General features: G+C 40.2%; 1 protein-coding gene across 1 annotated transcript in view; it reads left to right on the top strand.

Moving 5' to 3' along the window:
• The window catches only part of ISOC1 (isochorismatase domain containing 1), a 1,173,170-nt gene extending 1,151,855 nt beyond the window's left edge, over positions 1-21,315 (top strand). The window contains exons 2-6 of the mRNA XM_050795760.1: positions 1,242-1,566; positions 12,102-12,221; positions 12,330-12,533; positions 14,097-14,213; positions 20,097-21,315. Coding sequence (XP_050651717.1) covers positions 1,258-1,566; positions 12,102-12,221; positions 12,330-12,533; positions 14,097-14,213; positions 20,097-20,243 — 897 coding nt within the window. The 5' untranslated portion in view covers positions 1,242-1,257 and the 3' untranslated portion in view covers positions 20,244-21,315. The remainder of the gene's footprint in view (positions 1-1,241; positions 1,567-12,101; positions 12,222-12,329; positions 12,534-14,096; positions 14,214-20,096) is intronic.
• Positions 21,316-21,594: the final 279 nt, after the last annotated feature.

Here is a 21,594-nt window from a genome sequence, read left to right as displayed (position 1 = left end):
GGATGGTCTTTTCATAACTTCAAAGCAGTGTGGTTCTCAAGTAGGGGGCATGTTTGCCCTGTGGGTGATAATTGGCAATGTCTGGAAACATTTTTTAATGCCATGACTAGAGAGAGAAGCGGTCACTAGGCATCTAGTGGTAGTAGAAGACAGTGATGCTGCTTAATATCCTACAAATGCTAAGACATTCCATCCCCAAGAAAGACAAATGTCCATTCCAGAAGTCAACGGCGTCAGTTGGGAAACCCTGCCTTAAAAGTTATTTTCTTAGAAGAAGACAGCTTTAATACCTAAAATCTAATTTTATGTTTAGACCATGCCTATCTTCGCAGGACTCAATTCCAAGGAACTTCTGTGCATAATGCATGCTTTCTAATTCGTTTATTATAGCGCCTTACAGTGTGCAGAAGGCAGAGGATTGTTTTATTCGAAAGTGATCCCTTTTACAAGTAACTTAAAAACAGATATCCTCAGTTTGAATATAAAGTTCAGATTTTTGCTTTTAATATTAATAATATTTATATTACCAATTCAAGTCCTCCCGGAAATAGATTGAGATGAATGGAGGCCAGATATCGAATTCATTCCTAGAGATACTGTGTTCTGTGGGACCGAAAAAAGACAAAACTGAACCTTGACAGGCCCTCTAAGGAAGGATTAAATTCTGCTGATCTTCTTAGGGTATCTATCGGACTGTCCCTTTGGTTGTAAGATGCCTCTGCACGGAGCCAACAGGTAACTCGTCCTGGCGGCTCTGTGTACCCAACCACAACCCTAGACTGCCAAGAACACTGCTCATTCAAAGGCGAGCGAAGCCGGGAAGAGGGCCAGCGTTAGGGGAAGGGTGGCGCAAACCCTTGTGTGAGCTGTAGCACCGGGACAAGAACCACGGGGCAGCCCAAGCGAGTCTGGGGTCTGCAAGACCTCTAGGCGCTCTGCCGCCAGTCAGAACCGCAGCATAAGGGGCGCGAGCAGGGAGCTACGGGGACGCAGTGGCCGGGGAAGCTGGAGGGGGCGGACCCGGCCGGCGAGCGCAGGCGCTCCCCGGCTCACGCGCTCACCCCGGCCCCACCACCCGCCCTTCAGCCGCGGCCCGCCCTCCCGGGCGGGGAGGAGAATGCAAGAACCGCGGTCGTCAGGACCCGCCCCTTCGCCTCCGCGAGCTGGCGGGCGGGCTGGCGGCGCCGGGAGGCGGGGCCGCGGCGGCCGGCTGGGTGCGCCTCGGCGGCCTCGGAGCTCGCAGACGCTCAGGGGAACATGGCGGCTGCGGAGCCGGCGGTCCTTGCGCTCCCCAATAGTGGCGGCGTGGGCGCGGGGGCCCCGTCGGGCACGGTCCCAGTGCTCTTCTGTTTCTCTGTCTTCGCGCGACCCTTGTCGGTGCCGCACGGCGCGGGCTACGAGCTGCTCATCCAGAAGTTCCTCAGCCTGTACGGTGACCAGATCGACATGCACCGCAAATTCGTGGTGCAGCTCTTCGCCGAGGAGTGGGGCCAGTACGTGGACTTGCCCAAGGGCTTCGCGGTGAGCGAGCGCTGCAAGGTGCGCCTCGTGCCGCTGCAGATCCAGGTGGGTCCTGCGGGAGGCCGCGCGCCTCCCTGTTCCCGAGTCTTCCCCGTGCTGTCCCCGTCCCCGTCCACGCCTTCGCCGCGCTCCTCAGGTGCCCCGAGCCGCCCGGGCCCCGGGCCCTGCACGAGTGGCTGAGTCCGAAGGGCTGCGCGGCTTTCGCAAGTTCCGGGGCCGGCTGGGGAATGCCCCTGTCCAAAGGTGATGGTCAGCAGCTATCCCCGGCGGGGACGTGGGCCTCGCAGCTGGTTTCAGCGCCCGCGAACGCCCCCACGTGTGTGGTCCTTGGTCGCCCGCAGTCGCTTTTTATGCCAGGAGCAGGTCCCAGTCAGTCTCCTGCGTAACCAAAGGGCTGTGCTGTAGTAGCTGGTTTTTTTGGGGGGGTGATGGGTGATGCAGAATGGGGGGAAATGAGATTGTGGGAAGTACTGGTCTTAGGGTTTGTTCCTAGAGTTAAGTTAACCACTTGCGGAAACGCAAACTTCGGGAGTCAAACCCTTCCCCCAGCCCTCCGCCTTACCCAGGCTCTTGGGTCCTTGGGCTTAAGAGCGCCCTAACCTTAAGCAAATAACCATTTGCTTAGCCTCCTCTTAGTAAAGTGTCTACTGACTTGATTATATTTTGTCGCCTTTATTGAAAAAGTCATTTGACTCCAGGATTGTAATTCCTTCTTAAATACAAATACCCAACTTAAGCTAGACCTTGAGTTCCTGGGCCTGCTGGTTGGGATAGTTGTTCTACCTGAGGACTACTTACAAGCATTTATTTTAAGCTGTGCTCTCCTGCTAGGCGGGTTAATCTCCCGCCCTCTTTAGGATCAGAGCGTTCACTTGGCGAATTTGTATTTTGGAAAGGAAAGAATATAAGGTATAATTTAGGTAGTACACTGTCAATATCATTTCTTTAGCTGAGAAACTGATAAGTCATTTTTTTTCAGAAGACCAAACTGAAATGTGGGATTCGGGGATAAAAGAGATTTTAATATTTAAGGGCTTTCACGGTGAGCGAAAATGACACTCATTTTCTTTCTTTTTTGTTTTTAGTTTTTATGGGCACATAATAGTTGTACATATATATAGGAGACATGATATTTTGTTTCAAGCATACAGTGTAGTGATCAAATCAGGGTAATTGGAATATCCATCACCTCAAACATTTATCATTTGTTTGTTTGTTCCAAATTTACTTTTGTAGTTATTTTGAAATATACAATAAATTATTGTTAACTATAGTCACCCTATTGTGCTTCTGAACACTAGACCTTATTCCTATTATCTAACTTTGTTTTTTGTACCCATTAACAGTGCCATTTTCTTATGATTATTCCCTAGTTTTTTTCAGCTGTAGTTGGCAGGTGAATTGATGATGTTTCCTGTCACCCCAACACCTGTGCCAGAAGTGTCCAAAGCAGGTACTTTAGCTTGGATAAAGTTTCTGCATTCAGAGGACAAAGTCTGAGAGACTGCACTGTCTACCACTGGAGAACCTGGAACCGGGTACAGTGATCTGATACCCCAGAATCTGACCTGCTGCCCAGACAGGGAATTGCAGTTCTTAGGTGCTTAAGACTCCCCATTTTTATATCTTCCAGCGTTTTCGTGTCTGGCATCTCTCTGCAGCCTTCTTTGTCAGTCCTTTTACGTTACTGCTGCCAGAATACTCAGATGTTGGATGCACCTTCGAGAAGTCCATTTATAAAGGCTAGAATCCAAATACTAACTGCGGAGGTCTGGGATTATACTTAGGATGCAGACTTCTTTATGAAGCATCTCCTGTTATGGCTGGGAGGGAGGCTGGCCTCTTATCTAAGATAATGCTATTCTAAACTAGCCCCCAGCTCTGTGAGAGTCCCCCCCCCATCCAAGGTAGGATTTTTATATTTGAACATTTCAGGACCTTGGTCTGGCAACTCTTAAAAACATTCTCGAAATTAATGAAATGTATGTACCTGAAAATGCTTGTACATTCTCAAAAGCGTTGTGTAATTCTGGTCACCTGTGGCTTTTGAAATGTTTTGCTTGGTATAGATTATGTATAGTTCATTTTTTTGTGAGGTTTAAAATAACAGTAGCATTACTCTATTCCATCTTCAAAAGATATTTTTTCCACCAACTGGTCTAATAATTCTTAAGCATTAGTTATATTTTTGCACTTACATAGCTTTATATTTTTAATTCTTTTTTTTTTTTTTTTTTTTTTTTTTTGAGACGGAGTCTCGCTCTGTCACCCAGGCTGGAGTGCAGTGGCCGGATCTCAGCTCACTGCAAGCTCCGCCTCCCGGGTTCACGCCATTCTCCTGCCTCAGCCTCCCGAGTAGCTGGGACTACAGGCGCCTGCCACCTCGCCCGGCTAATTTTTTGTATTTTTAGTAGAGACGGGGTTTCACTGTGTTAGCCAGGATGGTCTCGATCTCCTGACCTCGTGATCCGCCCGTCTCGGCCTCCCAAAGTGCTGGGATTACAGGCTTGAGCCACCGCGCCCGGCCTTTAATTCTTTAAAATATTTTCTCTTCTATATTATCTCATTTTAGTAGTTATATTTTGAATTCTTCAGATGCCTTTCCTAGCTTAGAGGTAGATAAAGGAAAGGGACATATACATAGATATGCGCACAGTATATACCGTATATACCTCTGATACCTATTTATGTCTATATGAGAAGAGAGAGATACATATACACACATACATGCATATGCATATGTGTGTATAATCTCAGAAAGTCATGATAATTCTCATGACTACTGTAGTATATTCTTTGTAACCTAACAGTATAATCCTAGAGACTTGGATGTTTTATGGCTATAAGAGACCATACAGTTCATTCCACAAACATGTGAGTGGCAGCTTTAAGTGCCTGGCATAGTGAATGCAAACTTGGATTCAATTCTTGTTCCTTACCTAATAAATGAAACTTTCACTTTGAAGAAGTGCAGAAGAACATAGGGAAGTGGAGGTGAGTAACTTGCTGCAGTTTACGTGGCAAGTCTCCGAATATGCCTGGCTAGGTTCTCCGCAAATGCGTGTGGAGGAGCTAGCCAGGCATATGCGGAGAGTCACCTACAGCCAAACACAGCACTACTGCTTGCATGTTTAATGAGAATTGAGCAGTCTGGAAAACAAGCCACAAACTTGAGCTCTTGTTTGTTCATTTGTCTTGATGCTGCTCCTTGTTCTTTGGAATAAATGGCTTGTCACTTAGGAAGACTCAAGGTGGCCCATCAGTGAGTCCATGTTACTGGGGATGTTAGGCCCCTTCTTGAAGGCAGGGACAAAGAGCACAGGTTTGGCCACATGTAGTTCATTGCGTAAATAGCGATTTATTATTTCTCCACACTTGGGCCCTGGAGCCTCTGTGGCCCTGGTTCACGTACTGTTAGCCTAGAATGTATTCTTCATTTGCGCCGTGGTGTGAGTTGCCTTCATGCTTGTTCTGACAGCTGTGGCTGATGACCTTGTGAAACACAGTGGCTGCCTTTGCCACACACTGCACCCGTGCTTGTTAGTGGTTCTGAGAACTGATCCTTAAAACCCCCATTGCCAGTATTAGGCTGTGGTAAGTTTTTGGTGACTTCTTTTCTCAAATATTCTGTCAAAGTAACAATGTCTCCTGACAGCTCAGGTAGATGAAGGCATAGCTCATGTTTCATGCTTAGTTTGTATGTCTGCAGCTAAATGCTTGAAATCTGATGAATTTTGAGACACAGGAAAGAATGTAAATGAGAGGATTATATAGTGGGGATTTAGGTCATTTTTATGACTTGAAAGTTTTAATTTTTCAAAAGGTATTTTCTAAGTTTTAACTAAAGGAAACATTTAACTATGGGAAGTTACGTAAATGTGGTATCATGCCACCACCAGTGAATTTTCCAGCCTGTGGCCAGCAAAGACACAGCCTTGGGAGAAGGGAGGAGGAAATGGACAATGTAAGAAGGATGCCAGTGAGGGGATTTTACTTCTGTACATAGCATGGAAGGCTTTGGCAGCTTTCTGTGGCCAGAAGATAAGGGCTTCCCAGGGAAGGTTATTTTGACCTTTTCCCAAAATGATTAACTGGCAGGGCATTTTGCTCCAGCTTTCATTTTCTTGGAAGTTTATTGCTATTATTATTATTTTAAACAGGGGCATGAACATTTTATAGCTAGAAGAGACTGACAGGTTCATGGTGGGAAGGGAGGGAAGGCAGGAGGAAAGGAACCTTGTCTGCCTTTGGCTTGATAGTTTGAAGGTAGTGGTTTTTGATTACAGGACCTTTGCCTCAGGAGCATGGCAGGAAGAGTGGGTAGATGAGATAATGCTCAGTGAAGAGACAGCTGGATCCTGAGGTGGTTGTATTGTCTCCACCCCACTGGTTTGATGTGTGTCACTTAAAAAAATTAACATTCCAGAATAATACCTAAAGCATTGTATCCTTTTTTGTTCCTTGTGAATACATTAGAGCTACCTATAAATAAACTGTGAGAGTAGGAGCTATAATCTGAATTTTGAATTTTTTTTCTTGCATTTAGTTAACCAAGGGAATCCTAATGTAGATTCAAATGTCCTTGTGGTCCTGGGCTTGTCTAGCTTCACCTTCACCCCAGTCTGAGGCACAGTCTTAAGAAGTCCTTCAGTCCTTACCCCTGGGGTGGGTGGAGACAGCTGGCCTCTTTTGGGGATTTAGAAAACTCATACCTTATCTGATAAGCTAGGGTTGTAACCTTATGCCTGTGACATCAGTGTTTACAATAGGTGAATATGTTGTAAAAATAAGAGCCAATAAGTATTATTTCACAGCCTAAACTAAAACGACCCAGATCTGTTTTTCCAGGAACAATCTTTTTTCAGTGATTTGGTAAGGTTTTGGTAACATCTGGAAATCTACTTTATGAATTACTTTATGATTCACTTTCCTTATTCTGCTTATTATGTTAACAAGTTACGCAATGTTAGCATTCCTATATATATTTATAGGTTTCTAAAGGGATCTTAATTGTATTTATCCTCATTAGAGGGTAAGTTTTAACATATGCTGAGTTTTATAGTATAGTTTTTCATATATGAGGGACATCAGAATAGCCTAATAAATTTATTGATTGATTATATGAAGCCCATTTAATCCTTGAAATACCCCTATAATGTAGATACTGTTTTCCTTGCTGTGTTATAGATAAGGAAGTTGCATTTGGAGATATTTACCTAAGTTCATGTAATCGAAATTAGTGAAATTGAGATTTGGATTCAGATTCTAATGCCTACTGAGGCTTCTGCTATAAAGAGAATTATTGTAACCTGGGGGAGTCACATCACAGACCTCTATTGTGAGTTGACATTGGAGCCAGGCCTTACTATAGCTGTGGTCATCGGATTTCCTCAGAAACACTTGGGAGTGAAATAATGATCCCCCAGGTCCCCTTCCAGACTTTCTCCCAGGCAGATCATGCCTATTTTGTGACTCTAATTGACTACCAAATTTTTTAAACATCACATTTACAGTTTCAAATTTTAATTATTCCAAATTGCTATAGTAATTTGCTATGGGGCTGGGTGATGTGAAAGGTCTTTTGAGTATGAAATCTAAGGTCAAATCCCAGCTATGACAATTCTTAAGAAAGTGGACAAAATATTTATACTTGAATCTGATCTCTTAAACTCTTGCTTGAGGAAGCCATTGGCTGTGATCATGTTTTTGTATTTAAAAATATATATATATATATATATGTATTTGTATATGTATCATGCAAATGTGTTTGTCGGACTGTGTAGGCATATAGATATATGAAGGTGTGTAGATACATATATTTATATGTGATTTGTTTATATTCCTTGAATATGCATAGATCTGTAATTGCTATGCTTTTACTCCTGGTGACATTTGGTCCAGTCCACTTTTAATTTGCTGAGGCAGGACTGACTGTCTCACAGTTGCAACATGTAAAAGTTTGGCTACTGGAGATATTTTTAGTTACTTTAAAGATTTTGGTTTAAGAGAACTTCATGAGTCAAAGTAAGAAATTTCCGAAATGTAGAGAGTTGTGTGATTTTAACAGCCTGTTGGAATTCATGTGGATTTGGGGTGAGGATTTGGGAGGATTGGTTGGACATGAATAAAGTTTTTCAGTATGTTTTTGGTAGCCACAAAACTTCCTTTCTGTTTGTAAAGTATAGAGGTTATTCCCCCAACTACCATAGCATAGGGAGGCCATTAAAAAAAAAACTTTTTATTTTACAATAGCTTTAGATTAACAATAAAGTCGTAAAGATAGTACAGAGTTCCTATATTCCTGTACCCAGATTCCCTGTTGGTTTTTGCTTGTTTGTGAGACAGGGTCTTGCGCTGTTGCCCAGGCTGGACTGCAGCCTCAACCTCCCATTCTCAGAGGATCTCAGAGGTTTAGCCTCCTGAGGAGCTGGACCGCCAAGCTCAGCTAATCAAAAAAGAAAGAAAAGAGGAAAAAAAAAAAATATATATATATATATAATATATATATATTTTGTAGGTTGGGTATAGTGGTTCATGCCTGTAATCCCAGCACTTTGGGATGCCAAGGCAGGCAGATCACTTGAGCCCAGGAATTCAAGACCAGCCTGGGCAATATGGTGAAACCCCATCTCTACTAACAGTACAAAAATCAGCTGGGTGCAGTGACGCACGCCTGTAATCCTGGCCACTTGGGAGGCTGAGGCACAAGAATCACTTGAACCGGGAGGTGGAGGTTGCAGTGAGCTGAGATCGCACCACCGCACTCCAGCCTGAGCGACAGAGTGAGACTGTGTCTCAAAAAAATATGTTTTATAGAGACAAGGTCTCACCGTGTTGCCTAGGCCTTGCTCTCGCAATCCTGGGCTTAAACGATCCTCCCACCTTGGCCTCCGAAGTGCTGGGATTACCAGCATGAGCCACCATGCCCAGCCAGATTCCCTAACATTAATATTTGATATTCCTGGAATGCATTTGTCACAACCAAAGAACCAACATTGGTACTTTACTGTTAACCACACTTTATTCATATTTCACTAGCTTTTCCCTTATGTCCTTTTTCTGTTCCAAAATCCAATCTAGGATACCAATTACATTTAGTTGTCTTGTCTCCTTTGACTCGTCTAGTCTGTAACAGTTTCTCAGACTTTGTTTTTAATAACCTTGACAGTTTTAAGGAGCACTGGTCAGATATTTTGGTAGAATGTCCCTCAGTTTTGATTCATTTGATGTTTTTCTCATTGTTGGACCGGGGTTGTGAAATTTCAAGAGGAAGGTCATGAGGGTCATTCTCGTCACATCATATCAAGGGTACATGTTATTAACATGGTGTCATTAATTACATTAATCTTGATCACCTGGCTGAGACATAGTCCTCAGGTCTCTCCACTGTAAAGTTGTTCTTCCCCCTTTATACTCTACTCTTTTTTTTTTTTTTTTTTTTTTTGAGACAGAATTTCGCTCTGTCACCCAGGCTGGGGTGCAGTGGCCGGATCTCAGCTCACTGCAAGCTCCGCCTCCCGGGTTTAGGCCATTCTCCTGCCTCAGCCTCCCGAGTAGCTGGGACTACAGGCGCCCGCCACCTCGCCCGACTAGTTTTTTTTTGTATTTTTTAGTAGAGACGGGTTTCACCGTGTTAGCCAGGATGGTCTCGATCTCCTGACCTCGTGATCCGCCCGTCTCGGCCTCCCAAAGTGCTGGGATTACAGGCTTGAGCCACCGCGCCCGGCCATACTCTACTCTTAAGAAGCAAAGTACTAAGTGCAGTCACATTCAAGAGGATGTTGGAAGTTAAACACCTTACACAGATACTCTCCACATTGTATTCAAGAGCATGTGGAGAATGTCTATGAAAGGTAGGGTATTTTTTATTCGGTAAATTGTAACCTGTACTCTGCTTTAAAAACATTCCTTGCCACTGTATTCTCTGTGGTTTCTTTGTTTACTGAGTTTGTGGATGGTAAGTTCCTATACAAGAGAGATTTCGCAGGGCAGTGAGGATTTTAGGGCTGTATTTTTGACCTCAATTTGTGTCTAATATGACACATCTGATGCGGTCCCCTGTCCAGAACTCATGGCTAAAATGAAGGGCAGGAAACATCAGCTAGCAAGAACTGGAGACCACAACTGTGGATATTTAGGATTCCTGGGTAGGTAAGGATTTATTCCTTTAAACACCTCAACTTAAAAATGTCTTGACCATTTTATAATGTAGTCGTTCTGAAATATATAATTTAACAGTTTCTTAATTAGGGTGCTGGAATGATGTTTTCCTAATTTATAAGTTAGAACAGCTTGTTACTCCTCCACTGGAGGTCTAGACTGTAGCATTATTTGAGTTTTGATCTGTTTTTATTGTATTTTGAATCTTTTCTCTGTCAGCCATCATTTCTTGCTGCTATCAGTTTGCCTGCCTCCAGCGGTTTCCTTTCTGATTTGCTGTTTATAACCTTCTGTTAATTTAGAATCCAGACAATGAAACTTGTTAGGAATGTATACAGAGGTAGTCAATACAGTATAAAATAGGATCTGAGAGCTGGAATTCTAAGCAAGTGTAAGCTCTAAGCATGTTAGTGAATGGCATCCACCACACTTACGCAACTGCCCAGGAATTTTATTTTTCATACTTTTTTTTTTTTTTTTTTTTTTTTGTGCTGGTTCTCACCTGTTGTGGCATGGTGAGACTGGCTTAGTTGCATTACGGTTATTTCAGTAGGCCTGCTGCAGGCAAACTGCTTTATGTAGTGTGCCCTAAACACGTTGTGGATGCTTAGGAGTCCATTATTCAAATTTATAAAAATGTAGATATTGAGCCTTTTGAGTCAATATTTGATGTTTACAGATAATTTAGTGATTGGTTTTTAAAATAGTATCCTAAATGCACAAAAATTGGCCTTCCCAGCAATGCATTTATATTTATATATAAGATCCTAGTCACTGCTTTTGAAAATGACCAAAGTGGAGGCATAATACTTGCATTAAAAATTAAGCAAAGAAACAGCCAAAGCTAGAATATATAATATGCTTGAGAATTTATTTTAATCATACTTTATTGGAAAAGTAGGAAAACCCTATACATAGGGTAAGAATTACAGGTGGCTCTCACATGGTAACATGAATTTGGTATTGGATTGTGCATGGCTAATTAATACACATCTATAGAGTCAGTACCAGAGGGAGATTAAAGTGCCAGGGTACTTCAGACCAGAACATAGATCAAACAAAGTGCAAACCAATTAGAATAGTTATATCATTAAGGATTAAATATTTCTTAATGGTTAATTTAATTCATGTAGTAATTGTTTCCGAAGAGTCAACCACCTGCAGAGACACTAAGGAGAGTCTAAGCCTGTGCTGGTGGTGCAGCCACACCATATAATCTGGACACAGACTCCTCTAGAATATTATTAATAATCGTTATCTGTAGGTGGTTTTAGGGGAAGCAAAATAGGATAATTAGAGGCATGATTTAAGGGAGCGGTTAGGAAGGGTGTTGATAGTGGTTCATTCAGGACCAGAACTCATCCTTTACAGAACTTCCTGCAATTTGCAAAAGAAAGAAAAGCACCTCAGACTTTTAAGAATCCAGTGAGAGTAAATTCTTATATTTAGTGGTGATTTTTGCTTTTTGGTGGATCCATATTGAGCCCAAATTGTTATAGACCAACTACAGCAATTAATACGAGGTTTGGAAATCTATCCACTTTTCGTCTTAATTCATTGAGTTTCCTTATTGTGATAACTATAGTTTAAGAATGGAGATGTCAAATATGGGTTCCTTCCTTGTGAAGTAGACAACAGTTCATTTAACAGCAATGGTGTGCTTAGTATCATTTCGCTGCATTTTGTTTGAACTCTGAAAGTTATTCTTGAGAATAGCATATGCATATTTCTATCTTGATAGCAGTAATTCTGGATTTGCTTCTGTTTTTTGTTTTTAGTTTTTATGTTCCTGCTACAAATATTTTAAGTTTTACTTTTTATACTTACAAGCAGCAACATCAGATTGTTTTCTATTGTAACACTTTTTCTGATTATAAAGAAACTTCTTTAAATAACGTTCAGGAAATCTGTTTAAATAACACTTGGAAAATAAAGGAATGATATAAAAAAAAGAAATTACCAACACCCCTAATTATATAACCACTTGTTAATATTGTAATGTACTACTACTTTTATTCATATTTTTACATTATTGAAATACTATTGAACTTCACTTTTGAAAAATTAACATTATGAGTATTTTTCCTTGGATGGTATGAATTCTTTGAAGACATATATACATATATGTTTTAATTGGCTAAAGAATGTTTTGTCATGTGAATGTGTTAAAATGTGTTACACCATGTCTGTATTGTTGGTTGGTTCATTTCTGATTTCCACTATGAAAAGCAATTCAGAGAACATCTTTTTGGTTTTTTTTTTTTCCTGTAATTCAGATTTTTTTTTTTTTGGATAATAGCTGTAGAAATTCACTTACTGACTCAAACAATAGGACCATTTTTCTTCCTTTATTGACCTCCACTGAAAATAATTGTCATTGTATAACAAGTGCTAAGTCATTCTTTTTCTTTTCTCCTCAGCTCACTACCCTGGGAAATCTTACACCTTCAAGCACTGTGTTTTTCTGCTGTGATATGCAAGAAAGGTTCAGACCAGCCATCAAGTATTTTGGGGATATTATTAGTGTGGGACAAAGACTGGTATGCTTGTTTGTTTATTTGGTCATATTTGCTGAATCATGATATATACTCATATATACACATATATATGTATAGCTAATTGTTTTTGTGTTTGGTTATTTTTTTCAGTTGCAAGGGGCCCGGATTTTAGGAATACCTGTTATTGTAACAGAACAGTATCCTAAAGGTCTTGGGAGCACGGTTCAAGAAATTGATTTAACAGGTGTAAAACTGGTACTTCCAAAGACCAAGTTTTCAATGGTATTACCAGAAGTAGAAGCAGCATTAGCAGAGATTCCCGGAGTCAGGAGTGTTGTATTATTTGGAGTAGAAGTAAGTACCTGTTACTATGATTTAGGCACAATATTATTTATAGAAAACTCGATATTTGTGGAATATAATTTCGTAGATGGTGTGCCATGTAGGCATAATAATGAGGAAAGATAGCCACCATGTATTATGTTCACTCTTTGCATGGCACTGATCTGAACCTTTTATAGCTGTTTATTTACTAAGTCCTTTACAGCCACATAAGAGCTAAATACTCAGTAGTCTCCCCATATTAAAGAGGATACTAAAATACCGAGATGTTGTGTAACTGACTTGAATGTATGTAAGCTGATTAATTCTTGGTCCTGTATTTTTAACTACTACTTTTGGAACACATTTTCACCAAAGGCATTATTTTAATATATGTGTTGTAGGATTTCAGTTAGGTCATATTTTTGTGCTAGAAAATCCTTGGAGGTCATGTAGTTCATTGTCCTTCAAATCATGTATGTATCTTTTTACAGGGGAAAAATACTAATGGATTCTTATTGCTGATTTCAATTGATTTATTCCTAGCTTTTAAACAACTGTTAAACTAAAATTTTAAAAATTATGAAAAAAACACTAAAACAATGAAATCAAAATATTAATTTAATGTGATTTTGACAATTTGAAGGTAAATTTTATAGTAGTGGATTTTAATAGTAGAAAGATACTTCCTCAGGCTTAGATGTGTGTTCAATATTTCTGTATTTTGACACAGTAAAGAAGAAGCCTGTTTTGTGTAAATATGTCGTACCAAGTGCTGTTGCTGGCTTTGCACTTTTTTTTTTGCTTGTTCATCATCATTAGACCTTATGCTCAATCACAATTATCTTTGAGTAGTCCTTCAATGCTAATTTTAATGAGGTGTCATTTGATAATTCTCCAAAACTTTCTTGTCATGTGAAGATAAAGTTGACATTGTGGCATCATTGAAATGTACTTTCATTGGTTGTAATACATGATTCAGTTATTGTTGAAGCCTGTTTTCACTCTATAGTGTCTGTTAATGAATTGTCACAAGTTAGTCCTTACAAAGATGGAATCTGTATAATACATTTGCTAATGATATGAACTGGGTGTTTTTTGCCTGTGTCATAAGTTATTTTTAACTTGGCCTACCTTTACTACAGAGTGCCCTGTAATGACTCAGTTTTCCCACTAAGTTCTCCGTCTGCAAGACTGCAGACTCATTCTTCATGTTGGACACTTAGGGTGAATGAAGAAATAAACTCAAAGTTGCACCAAAACTGAGTGCTAGTAATTCAGCTATGTGAAGGTCATCCAGACCACGTGAAGCAAAATCTTTAACAAATTCTTGTAGAACTCTAAGAATATGTTTAAGGTTCTTAGTATCAGAAACATTGGCCTAATTCAGTTCCTGATTTTACAAATGAATAAACCAAAGCCAGAGATACTGTTCTATGCTCCAGATTATCTAGCTAATTAGAAGCAAAACTAGATGTAGAACAGGGTCCTTAGATGATTTGTAGTGCTCTGTCTGCTTTATCATGTTGTTGTACATTTGTCAGCTACTGTTAGTTTATCATGTTATTACATACAATTTTTGTACTTTCCTACTAGACTCATGTGTGCATCCAACAAACTGCCCTGGAGCTAGTTGGCCGAGGAGTGGAGGTTCATATTGTTGCTGATGCCACCTCATCAAGAAGCATGATGGACAGGATGTTTGCCCTCGAGGTAATTGTCCTGCTTGGAAATAGATCATTTGTCAAGGTTTCCAAATAAATTAGAAGAATACTGGATGTTTAACAGTAATGAAATGTTTACCTCCTAAATTTGAGTTTGGTCTGGCAACATCAGGCTGATTGATTTCAACTGTATACTGACTGACCCTTAAGGCCTTACCACCATATCCTATTTTATGTCTCATTTTCTCCTTAGATCTAGGTTTCTAGCATTGCCACAAAGTCCTTTGCATCTTTCATCATATGTTTGCCCTAGTTTTATACATGAACTAGGAGATATTCCAAGAAGCCTAACCTAAACTGTTTACAGGTTTGCAAATTAAAAATAGCTCAACTGGGTTTAACTCATTTAGCCAAAAGCTAGAGCAGAGCAGGCCTAACCTGGTTTAACATGTAGTGGACCTTCTGTATCTGCAGGTTCTATGTCTGTGGATTCAACCAACCACAGATAGAAAATATCAGAAATAAAAATAATAGAATAAATAGAATAGAATAGAAATAAAAAGCAATAAAAAATAATATCATAACAATGAAATAGAATGATAGTACAGAATAACATCTATTTACATAGCATTTACATTGTATTGGGTATTATAAGCAATATAGAGATGATTTAATGTATACTGGATGTGCACAGGTTATATACAAATACTGTGCTATTTTATATCAGGGACTTGAGCATCTGTAGATTTTGGTATGGGGTGGGGTGGCATCCAGGAACCAATTCCTTGTGGATACTAAGAGATGACTATTAGATTTCCTCAGACTTGAATTTCTGGGACTAGGAGGTGTGTCATTGACTATGGACACCACATCCACTGTTTTCATGGTACTCTGGCATTAGAGTGTCACCATGTCCCGTGGAATCAGGGAGTCTGTAATTCTCTGTCAACATTGCCCAAGAATAGGATGTCAAGCGTTTTCTTTTCCGAGACTGTTAAAAAGCAAACTACCACATAATCCTAGGAAATACTCACTCCATACTGTGGTTTAATCTCTCTCTCTCTCTCATATTTAGTTCTAATTTTGTAATAATTTTAAAGGAATGTGCATGTGAATTTAATTGCTGAGTTCTTTAACTGTTTGTTGAGAATGGGAAATACATGGGTTTGTTTTGTTGAGACCCTCCAGTGTCCTATGCACAGTCTGGCCTGTGAACCACCTTGTCTGTAGTAGGAATGCTAACTCATCCCTTTAGCCTAGTGTGTGGTAGTGGTAAGGTAGAGCAAATGAGAAAGGGGAGGGACTTATCAGAGGAAAGAAGGGAGAAGAGTACAGGGCCACAGGGTGGTGGGAAGCAGGCAGGTAGCTGGTCACAGCAGTTGTTTTAGGGTCCTTATTGGCCCTCCCTTCTCTATTACTGCTGAAGCAGAATCCTATATTGAAATTACAAATAGAAATTATTTATTTTGTTTAGCTATTTTCAAGTCCATTAGGCTATTAGATTCTCTGGTAGTTAGGTACTAAGTGTTGCTGCTGCTTCCAGTCTCAATGAAGACCTTTGATCCTTTTTTTTTTTTTTTTTTTTTTGAGCGATGGAGTCTTGCTCTGTTGCCCAGGCTGGAGTGCAGTGGCGCAATCTCGGCTCAACTGCAAGCTCCACTTCCTGGGTTCAAGCAATTCTCCCTGTCTCAGCCTCCTGAGTAGCTGGGATTACAGGTGCCCGCCACTACGCCCGGCTAATTTTTGTATTTTTAGTAGAGTTGGGGTTTTGCCATGTTGGCCAGGCTGGTCTCGAACTCCTGACCTCAGGTGATCTACTTGCCTCAGCCTCCCAGAGTGCTGGGATTATAGGTATGAGCCACTGCACCTGGCCAGACCTTTAATCCATTCTTACAGTCATGAGTTAATCAACTCCTACTTTTCAAGTTTTCCTGGTAACCTGAGTTTAAACACTTCACTGTCAGGTCCTCACCACCTCAGCAAGCAGCTCTTTAAGCCACCGTGGATAGACCTTTATTGTAATGCTGAGGTCCAGAACTTTGGAGGTAAGAAATGAAAAACACAAAGCAAACTTCCTTGCTTGTAAAAAAGGACTTTTTTCCAAGGACTTTTTTCCTACATTCATATTTTCTTAGATATGTCTTTGTTATGGCAACTTAATGACAAAATTTTGATTGGCAATTCTGTCTTTGCACAAGACTCAGATTAAAAACAATTCCCATCTGAACCATTCTTTGAGAGGCAGTCTGTAATCTTTCAGATTAGGAATCCACACAATGTGGGGATAATGTGGGTTTGCACGCAGGTTCTGGTGTTTTGTAAATTTGTGTCCTTGAACAAGTTGTGTAATCTCTATGCCTCAGATTTCTCATTGGTGAAATGGAAATGGTAATACCAACAAGATCATAGGATTTTTGTGAGAATGGAATAAGATAATATATTGATAGCAGTTAGGGCAGTGCATGACACAGTCGATATTCAGGTGTTAGCTGCTGCTTTTTTTGTTGTTACTGATTGTTGTCTTCATGAGGTTAGTCACCAGAAATGTGTAAGTATATAGCATCTAAGACCCAGAAGGGACTAGCTCTTGGAAGTTCTGAGAAGGGAGGGAAAGAATCTGTTTTCTGGGGTGGATTTAGAAGGACCTGGAGGAGCAGCGTTGCCTGGGGTTAAAGTGTTGAGGCTGAAAGGGAAAACCGATCATAGATGAGTCAGGTGGTGATTGATAGGGAAGACCTGCCTTACTGCAGATTTTTTTCCTCCTAGTCTTGATTTGATACAGAGGCAATTTACCTTGTTCCCAAAATTGAGGCGGGGGGCGGGGGGGGGGGCGGGCAATGTTAAGTGTTCTGGTTTGTTTCCATAAGTGTGAAAGTTAAAATACCATTGTGGTCCACTTCCCTTCCTCTCTATTCCTTTAGAACATAACTACTTAAGATAATTCCCAAGACTAGCTGAATTGCCTGTTAAGGTTATTTTAAGATTCATAGTTTGCATTATTGAAACTTCACTGTACCAGAGTCTGCGGCATGTGCTTTATTCAAGAAATGTTTTCTGGGTATTTGTCATCTGAGAGACATTACTTCTTTCAATTAACAATTATAGAGTGCATGGAGAATAAGCGAATAAAATCCTCTCTTGACCTTGATGTCCTTGTACTCATGGGGAGTTTTAGTGTTGCTTGGAAATCTCGTGGGTTTAGTCTTTTGCCCCCCCTCTCTGAGGCTTTCATGACTTAGTGCACGTGTATTTTTTAGGTTTGTGGGTCAGAGCAACCCTTCTTTTCCTTTGGCCTAGTTGGATTAGTTTTGCAAGTATAAGGGGAGAACTTTAGAAGTCTAATGCACAGGTATTCTTGTGCATTAAATGGCTGGAGTTTTAATTGCTCCATTTTAAGCCAGGAGAGAAAGTGGACTTGGGACCAGCACTGTCAGGGTGGTGGGCAGGGACCTGCTAGGTATGTTTGGAAAGCTCCTGCTGTTCTTTCTCTGCTCAGGCGCCTTCTTTGGTTGGGAAAGGGCAGGCACTGTGGGAACGGCTAAGAGCCAGATTGAAAACCATTGCGTTTGCTAAGCTACACCTTTCTCTAACACGGGTTCCTGGCTAGATTATTTTAAAACCCAGTCAGTGTTGGCCACATTTCAATCTTGAAACAAAGTAATAGAGTATGGGTTTCACTTTCCTAAAAGGTGTTTCTGTGATGTACATTTCCCACTCTGCCCCTGCCATGGTCACCTGAGTCTCAGCATCACTGAGGCTTGTTAGGCTGTAATGGACCAGGCTCAGGTCAGTAGAGCACTAGGGAAGACTGAACATTGTAGACAGGCTTCTTCCAGGGTCACCAGATTCCTTCCTTAGACCTGGGAACATATTTCTCTCCTTCCTGCCTCACTAAGGAACTGGGGAGATTGTTGAGAACTAACCTTTATTGGCACATTGGAGTACATAGTGTAAAGCACTTTCACAGACATTGAAAGCCTGTGATTTAGTCCTTGATTCAAACTGAATCATTGCAAGTCCATTGATTTAACAGTGAGCAGTAAGGAAGGCAGGGCTAGGCAGGGCAGGCAGCTGGTGATGGGGAGAGCTGGACATGAATGAATAGACATTCAGTGCTGTTTTCACACAACTGGACTGCAGCTTATCACATTTATTATCTGCCTTTCTGTCTGAAGCAAGCACATGATCTTTTCATAGTTTTGAATGGTTTTGATATGATTAATCAGCTGACTGTAAAGCAAGGAGGAGGAAATTAGGGCTTCCAGAAGTCTTAAAAAAATCCTCAGAGATAACTCACCCCTGGTATGTGTCTAAGCATACGGCCTTACCCCAGGCCCCCAACCCCCATAAATACCTGCTGTTTTTGTTTTGTTTTGTTTTGTTTTTAAAAATAACTGCCAAGTTCTGGTTAGCTGCCCTGCACCCTTTTCTGTACTGGTCGTTGAGGTCCAAGCTTGCTTTCTGACAAGTAGGTTGTGGCTTATACTCCCTTCTACTTCATTACGGATAAAAATAAAGAGTCTGCCAGTGGAAAGGTTCAGTCTGCTGATGTACAGCCATTGAAGGAAGATTGACTTACACTCTGCAAGTATATTTAGCTATGCAAGTGCTTCCTGGGTTTTTTCCTCTGACTTGCCTAGGAATTGTTTCCAACCACTTCCTCTTTCATGCGTTTTACATATATGCTTTTGTGATAACAGTTTGTGTCTTTTTTTCCCTGGGATTTCTGATAACACATAAATCCAGAGAATGTATCTGTGCTATAGAATTCTTCTATTTTCCTCCTTTCCTCCCTTTACCCTGTCCCCTCCGACTTTCTGTTCTTTGCTCTCTTCCCTGCCTTCCTTCCCCTTTCTCTTCTCCTTTCTCTCTCTTTTCCTCCTTGAGATTTCTGGCCTTAGTATTATGATTACACTGGGCAGTTTGGCAAGGACATTCTTGACCTGTCAGTGAAACTTTACACAACCTTGAATTTTACACTCTTGTTTAATGGTACTAAAATGTTTATGATGGCAGCAGTAGTGATGGTTCCCTTATCATACAGGGGGTCTCCTCACACAGAGAGAGCTCTTTTAGTACCGGTCATTTCTAAACAAGGGAACTCTTGATTATAGGAAGGACTCATATGCTATAGGTCAGATGTTTGGGTGCAGTAAAAAGAAATTAAGAACCATCATTTTAATTCTTATAGTAGTTTTAATCCAATTGACAATTTATATGAAATTTGATAGTAAATTACTAATGTAATGTTCTAGCAGCTACAATTATATCCATAACACAGCTAATGGAGCTTTAGAAACATTACACACCCCTCCATTTTTAAAACATAAAGAGCTACAAAATGCCAGGAGTTCCAGGCATAAGTATTAATATGCATCACGATCTCATGTATTATCAGTTAAACTACAGAGGGGGAAAAGTGGACAGAGGCACTTTTTAAAAAAATCTCAGTAGTAGAAATAGAAATAAAAGTTTAATAAATTTAGAAGTCACAAGCAGCCCTCATTTGAGTCAATGAATAAGAGATGAAGCACAAACCTGCCAGGAGTGTTCAGGAAATAACAACTAAATGTCCAGATGTTCAACGATAGGCATATAGTAACAACCATTCTTTTTCTTTCTCTTATCTCATGTTTTACAGTCATTGGCCTTGATGGCTCTCCTGTTCTAGGCACACATATGTCATAACATTGGCTACCTTTTCCGTCTTAGTCATTTCTAGTCCATTTTACTAATATTAAGAATAATAATATTGACTTTGTGGTATGGCCGGTCTTGAAATCCATCCCCATCACTGAACTTGACGGTATGGCTGGGAATCATGGTTTCAGTAAAGGACACTAATTATTGCATCCCAGCATAGTCTTACTCTTTCGAAATAGTGTTCATTCTCATGCTCATTTCTTGATTTGCCTTTATGTTTTTGTTCAAGCGTCTTGCTCGAACCGGGATCATAGTGACCACGAGTGAGGCTGTTCTGCTTCAGCTGGTAGCTGATAAGGACCATCCAAAATTCAAGGAAATTCAGAATCTAATTAAGGCGAGTGCTCCAGAGTCGGGTCTGCTTTCCAAAGTGTAGGACATTTGAAGAACTGGTACGCTACCCACTGGTGAAGGACAGTCAGGTGAAGGACTGCAAGCCCACACAAGCTCTTCTTATCTCTACTAGAATTAAAATGTTAAGTCAAAAACGGCTCCTTTTTTGCGCCTCTTAGTGAAACTTAACCAGCTAGACCATTTGGGTACCAGCATTTAGTTACAAATGTCAAAGGCTTCTGGTGCTGCTTACCTTCCTTTTTTGTTAATGTGCTTTTATTTATTAAAAAAATTATAATGAAGGTGCCTGTTTTGTCTATACTGTGTACTCTGATCGTATCTTTCAAAAGTGCAGACTCTTGTGAAGCTTTCTTAAATTGTGCACTTTAAAGAAAATGAAGTACCAATAATGATTTCACTTTTATATTACTGTAAGATGTTATATTGTTAATGTGGATGTAGTGCTTTTACTTTACAGATTGATTGGAATAAGATTATTATATATGAATTTACCCACAGGACTCTGGATCATGTTACCCACTCCCCTCACAATGTTGTCCACTTACTGAGTGAGTTGCATTGATGTATCCATACCAAATGATGTTGAATAATTACATATCTTTCTTGATTACACCGATTTCTTATTTCGGTCACTGTTACTAAATCTCTGTTAATGTTCTGTCTTTTAACTGAATCTTTTACCGAGAAAAGCTCATTGGATCATTGTTTAATTTTGTAAACAGATGGGATAGAAGGGTTTGCAATGCCATATTATTGGTGGAGGGCTGTTTTAACATCTTTGAAGTATGACTTTAGCTGAGTATCTTTACAACCATCTTGAATATGTCTTCTAGTGTCCACAAGATTTAGCAAAAAGATAAAGCCTGGGTAGAATATCGTTTTAAAATGTTCATGTTCTGTTCTATATTTTCTCCACCTGCTCTCCAAATATTGTAATGCAAAAAGTATCAGTAATGATCTGGTAGTATTAATTTTGTGGTCATTGTTACTCTTCGATACATTTTTTTCGTTAAATACTTATTAGAGGGTTTTGAAATGTTTTTCAAATATGTGAAATGTGGAACATTGCTGTCTTTTATATTAAAGTAATTAAAATGTATTGTGATTGAAATTATTTTGTCCTCCACAAGATGGCTCTATGAGTATTCTTCCAGGATTCTAATATTTATTTAAGGTAATAAAATCTTGACATTTATAATCTTTCAACTCATGGGAGTTTTCAAAGAAGGAAAATCCTTTGTAGATAGGGGCAGATGGATTTTACTAAAGGGTGAAAGGCCTTCTTCATTAAGAGCAGTAGATTTTTTTATTTTTCCTATTGGCAGTGGTAACAAATAGCAACCTGGTATGTTTAAATACTTTTTTCCAACCAT

Source organism: Macaca thibetana, chromosome 6 (genome assembly GCF_024542745.1).
Source record: "Macaca thibetana thibetana isolate TM-01 chromosome 6, ASM2454274v1, whole genome shotgun sequence".
Lineage (NCBI taxonomy): Eukaryota > Metazoa > Chordata > Mammalia > Primates > Cercopithecidae > Macaca > Macaca thibetana.
The sequence above is the reverse complement of the archived record's forward strand: the minus strand, read 5'-3'. Positions and strand labels throughout refer to the sequence as shown.